At 46.7% G+C, this 5,472-nt stretch overlaps 1 protein-coding gene across 1 annotated transcript in view; it reads left to right on the plus strand.

Moving 5' to 3' along the window:
• EPS8L2 (EPS8-like 2) overlaps positions 1 to 5,472 on the plus strand; it is a 117,096-nt gene that overhangs the window by 61,770 nt on the left and 49,854 nt on the right. The window contains exon 4 of the mRNA XM_015416556.1: positions 1,241 to 1,402. Within this exon, the coding sequence (XP_015272042.1) occupies positions 1,241 to 1,402 (162 nt within the window). The remainder of the gene's footprint in view (positions 1 to 1,240; positions 1,403 to 5,472) is intronic.

Consider the following 5,472-nt stretch of genomic DNA (forward strand, 5'->3'; position numbering starts at 1 on the left):
CAAATGCACCCAGCAAAATGATGTTGGCCATTCCACATCATCTATATATCTAATAGTGAAGGCGCCCCCTGCGTGTGGATATCTAAATCCGCACATCAGGGGCACCTGGGAGGCAGGGAGATTTTCCTGCACACTTGGGGCAGTCCCCAGGTGTGCATAAAAATCTGAAAAGGTGAAAAAAATATCGGGGGGATATTTAAATCACTCAAAAAGTAAAAGAACTTTCCCTGTGCATGCGCAGGAAATGCTCTGCGAACTGCCTCGCCGCCGCCGCCACAGGGGACAGGAGGGTGGGAGAAGGCTTGGTGGGCCGGCGGCTGCAAGCCGCTTGGGCCTCGCTTCCAGAGTCGGGGGGGAGGAGATGGGGGGGAAATCGGCGAGGCCTGGCAGCTGGCAGCCACTCGGGCCTCGCCCCCTGAGCCAGGAGTGGTGGTGGTGGAAGAGACCGGGGACGGGGAGGGAATTGGCAGGGATGAGGGGGAGCTTACCTGCTGCTTCCTCCTCCTCCTGCTCTGTGTGGAGCTCTTCCCCCCCCCCCTGCGAGTATCGCTGGTCCCCTTTCCTGTATATACTAATCGGAAAGCCAGTGTTGACAAATGTACCTTCAGTGACCAACCTTTTCCCTATAGTTGTGTAATAAATGGAACAGTCTCATGATGTGAAGTTGTTAACTCCTTGCATGTGGTGATGAAACAGGAAAAAATCTCAGGAGAGTTCAGGAAAATAAGAAACATTTTTCTCTGCTATGTTTGTACTTGGTTAAGACGCTGAACTGCAGGCCAGAATGTCGGTGGGTCAGCAGTTCGAGACCCGAGTGTGCCGCATGATGGAGTGTGCTCCCGTCTCTAGTTCCAGCTCCTGCCAACCTAGCAGTTCGAAAGCAAGAAAGATAAATAGGTAACACTTCGTTGGGGAAGGTAACAGCGTTCCATGCACCTTGGCGTCTAGTCATGCCGGCCACATGACCACGGAGACGTCTTCGGACAGCGCTGGCTCTTTGGATTGGAAACGGAGATGAGCACCGCATCCCTAGAGTTGGATTCGATTGGCTTTCGAGCAAGGGAAACCTTTACCTTTACCTATTCTAGTATTGCTGTTTTCATGCAGGCAGGTGCGAGATGATGATTGTAATGACTTATGAACACATGATCCTTGGGGAAAAGCCATGCTGTGTTAAGTTGGTTTATGGCCTCCTGCTGATTATTATTATACTCTCCCACTATGTGTTTCCCCATTCCAGCACTTAGCAACCTTCATCATGGACAAAAGCGAGGCCATTGTAACAGTGGATGATGCCATTAGGAAACTCAAGCAGCTCAACTCCAAAGAGAAGATCTGGGCACAAGAGATGCTGTTGCAAGTGAATGACAAGTCCATTCGACTGCTGGACTGCGAAACCCAGGTGAGCAGAAAGCCTCTTCCTTTAGGTGGAGATAGGTGTGTTAGATTCATTGGTATGGTACTGCCAGGAATCTCTGTAACGTAGCAGAGTGCACGAGGCTTACACGCAGCGGCAGCTTCTCAGTACTGTGTGTGCTAGCAAAGTTACATCGTTACAGCGAGCCACTTGTCAGTTTCAAACGAATAAGAGTACTTTATTCAAGGAAGTACATTCTAGATAGTACAGACTGAGAGACTGGGATAGAATCTAATCTAACTAGCTATGATTTTTTTCTTTCTTTTTTTCCCCCCCAAACAATTTTTATTCTTTTTCAAAAGGAATACAGAATTCAACATTATAATACACAAATATAGGTTGCTTCACTTAGAGAAGAAGAGGAAAAAATAATACTATAAGGTTTCTATCTCATAACAACTTACATTCTTTCGGAATACAGAATACAGAGTGATAAACTTATAACTTGTCAACTGTAAATCATTATTTTATATCTAGCTTTATTGATGTTTTCCCAATTAAAGTTAACTAGCTATGATGAATGCTGATGCAGAATGCATGGCCTGGATCCATGGTGGACAAAGATGGAGAGTTTGTGGTCCTTCTTGGTGTGTGTGAGAGAGAGAGAAGGAAGGAAATCTTGCCCCTAAGAATAGCTTTCTATTTCAAAGGGATAGTATCAGTGTTATGTATTAGGTCTGGAACATTCCAGGACTATCTACCAAAGACTGGCTGAGCTTGGAGCTCTAGAACAATAGCGCACCAGGACTCTGGAAGTGACCAATGAGAAACTAATTTTATGTAAATAGCCTATGTTGGGAGTTGGGTGTGTTTGGGTGTGGTTTTTGCATGCTATTTAAACAGGGCTGTTGCCCTGGAGTCTTCAGTCTTGCTCCTGAAATCACTTAATAAAGTAGAGCTGTTCACTGTAATGCGTCTTGAACCCAGTATTTAATCATCAGATAGCAGGGAGGAAAGGATGCTCTGTGTGTGTCCTGACCTCTCTATCTGTCAAAATCCATGGTGCCATCTCTGAAGCCTGAGAAAGGAGACAGCGTACAGTCCTCCACTTCCAACAAGGTGAAGGGTAGCTGAATGCATGCAAACTCTCCATCCCTTTACCACATGCTGATTCCCAGTCAGCTGAATAATCACAACAGGTTTCTGCATGGGAGAGAAGGTGGATGCTAAAAGCAACCACAAAAAAGGCAGAAGGGCTGACTGATTTCACGGTGTACGTGAAGAGCAGTCCCAGTTTAATTAGTGCACATGCATTAGTGGAGAAGGGCTGATCTAATCAAGCCACCAAGGTGACCAATTAGCCATTAATGGGAACACACTCTTCTCTGCAAAAGCATTTTGTGCCTGTCAGGAAAACTTACTTGCATTAGCACCAAGAGGCTTTGATCAGATTTGGAGTCTGGCTGGAAAATATTTTGCTTGAAGGATTTTCATGATAATCACATGATCGATAGCAACAGAAAAGACCAGGAAACTCACAGGGAAATGAGGAAAGGAAAGGCCTAGAAAAGAGCCAATGATATAATATAGAGCTTCTGGTAAGGTAAGATAAAAATATGGAAAATAAAGGAACAGGAGTCACGCCCATCTCTGGAGAGGCAAGAATGGATCACATGCACAATCGGATCCTCACCCATCATGCAAAGCTTCTGCAGATCGCCTTTCTGGGTGGGATTTAAGAAGTATGTTTCTCCCATTGAACAAGATGTTTGTCAACACACTGATGTCTTTAAAACTGTTTTAGACAGGGGTCATTTCGTAGAAAAAGAGGTGCAGGAGCTCATTAGCATAACTCATTACCATAACTTATTTGCATATGCCACACCCCCTGACATCATCAGAAGTGTGTCAGAAGGCAACACCCACCGCTAAGGCTCCGCTGGACTGTTTTGGATTGCTAGCTATTGTGGGGGGGAACGCACAGATCTGCCCTCACAGAGGAGGGAGAGCTTGTACCTGAAGGCGGGCCGGGGGGGGCTCTGCAACTTACCTGGCTGCTTCCTGCTCCTCGTGGCCCGACTGAGGGCTGCTGGGAGCAGGGGCGGGGCTTGTGGCATGTGCCCGCCCCCTGGGCTCCTTGCTGCCGGAGCTCCGCTCCTGTGCGCTCCCGCAGGAAATGACCCCTGGTTTTAGAGTTATATCAGAGAGAGGAGGTAGTACAAGAAGCCTTTGATTCCCTGCTTGCTTCCTCCTTTCCACCATCTTCTGCCAAGAAATGTCCAGAAGGTATATTTGTGTCAGCCACAGTTTCTGTCTGCCCCTGTGAAAATCAAAATATGCATTAACCACACACTGTTCCCCTAACCCCAAGAATAAACAGCAGCAATGAGGACTTAAAGGAGATTGGGGTTGTGGTGCCAGAAGCAAGGCGTTTTAGTTTTTACACCAAAATTACTTCCTCTTTCAAAGTCACCCCTCCCCAAAGCTGTGACACTATAGAGAAAGGTATCCACATTGTACCCACCTGTCTAACTTCTCTGCCCTGCAGTGAATAGCAACTTCAGGGGGCTATTTTTGGTAAGGAAAACAGAATCATCAGTGCCCCCTATATATCACAGCTAGGGCGGCCAGGTCCGGGTTGGGAGATTCCTGGAGATTTTGGAGGTGGAGCCTGTGGAGGGTGGAGTTTGGGGTGGGGGTGGGACCTCAAACCAGTATAATGCCTTAGAGTCTACCTTCTATTAAAGCAAGGGTTGACCTTGCAATTATAAAATACTGGAAGAAGACCAATTTGTCTCGATCTAACTCTTTAAGCCACCAATCTGTTAGATCGTCATTAACAAAAGACCCTATGCATTCTGATCCCTTTAGCCATATCCTTAGTAGATACACCATACCTGATGACCACCTCAGGGCCTCAGACGACAATTCCCAACTCAGGGGATGGATATTCAAATCAGGTCCTGTTCACACGGAGAAGGTGCCATTCTAAAGACACGGATGATAGGCAGGATTTTCGGCGCGCAATCACACCACAACATCTGGGAAGCATAGTACAACCGTGGCTAACCCGTGGCTTCTCGCCGAAGATGCAGAGTTAAAAAATACCACATACAATGTACTAGTTTCCAGAAAACGCGGGGCAAGGGCGGGCATCTGATCGCGTTTCCGCTTGAATCCCATGGCATCCAGTGCCCATCCATGTCCCATCGCACACCGGATGTGTTGGTTTTTTTGTAAGTCTCCACAGGATGCCCACAAACGATAATGCGCATGCGCAAACTTCGGTATGGAAAAAAATTCCCGTTTGCCACGGAAGCGGCGCCTAGCGATTGCCGGTGTGATTGCGCTGCACCGCTTCTTTGCTGCGCTGCAGGATAGCTGTGTGATCGACACTTAACGGCCTAACCACGGGACCTCGACGGGACGTGTGATCGGGCTGCCGCGCGTTACTTTGCTCCGGGGCTAACAGCCATGCTTCCCCCCTGAATTTTCTGGCCCGTGTGACTGTGATAGACCACTCTGCTATCATAAAGTCAAAAACAGCTCCGTGGTACAAATTTGTCAAATCTGATCATTTTAGATCATCTTATCTAGATAATATTTCCAACTACAACCTCAGGGTGTCTCTGACTGCCCAGCGTTTTCAAACAATGCACACAACATTGTAGGAGGGTCAATTTCTTCAAGTTCCAACAGAACACAGTAGATGTATTTGCGGTTCGCTTGCCGTTGAAAACCTCCCTCACTGTATCTTAGCCTGCCCGCTATACCCAGAGACAAATTCTTGGCAGGAATTTTATTTACTGTAAAAGCATATTCTGAAAATGAGAAGATTGTATTCTTGTTATCAGATACCGATGAGTTTGTAACCTATAGCGTCTCCCTTTCTGCCCTTGCGGCCAAAAAGATTAGAGCCAGGGCGGCACCATAGGGGCCATTCTTATAACTGTCAGCTATGCTGCCATGAAGGTTGGGGAGGTTGGTCTGTTTCTGGTTAATTGCTATTGCTTTCCTTTCAGGTTAATTGCTACTGCTACAAAAATTACTCCCTGAGCCTTCGGGGTAGGGCAGGGTATAAATTTAAATATAAATAAATAAATAAATAAATCAAT

Source organism: Gekko japonicus, unplaced genomic scaffold (genome assembly GCF_001447785.1).
Source record: "Gekko japonicus isolate JY-2015 unplaced genomic scaffold, Gekko_japonicus_V1.1 scaffold3199, whole genome shotgun sequence".
NCBI lineage: Eukaryota > Metazoa > Chordata > Lepidosauria > Squamata > Gekkonidae > Gekko > Gekko japonicus.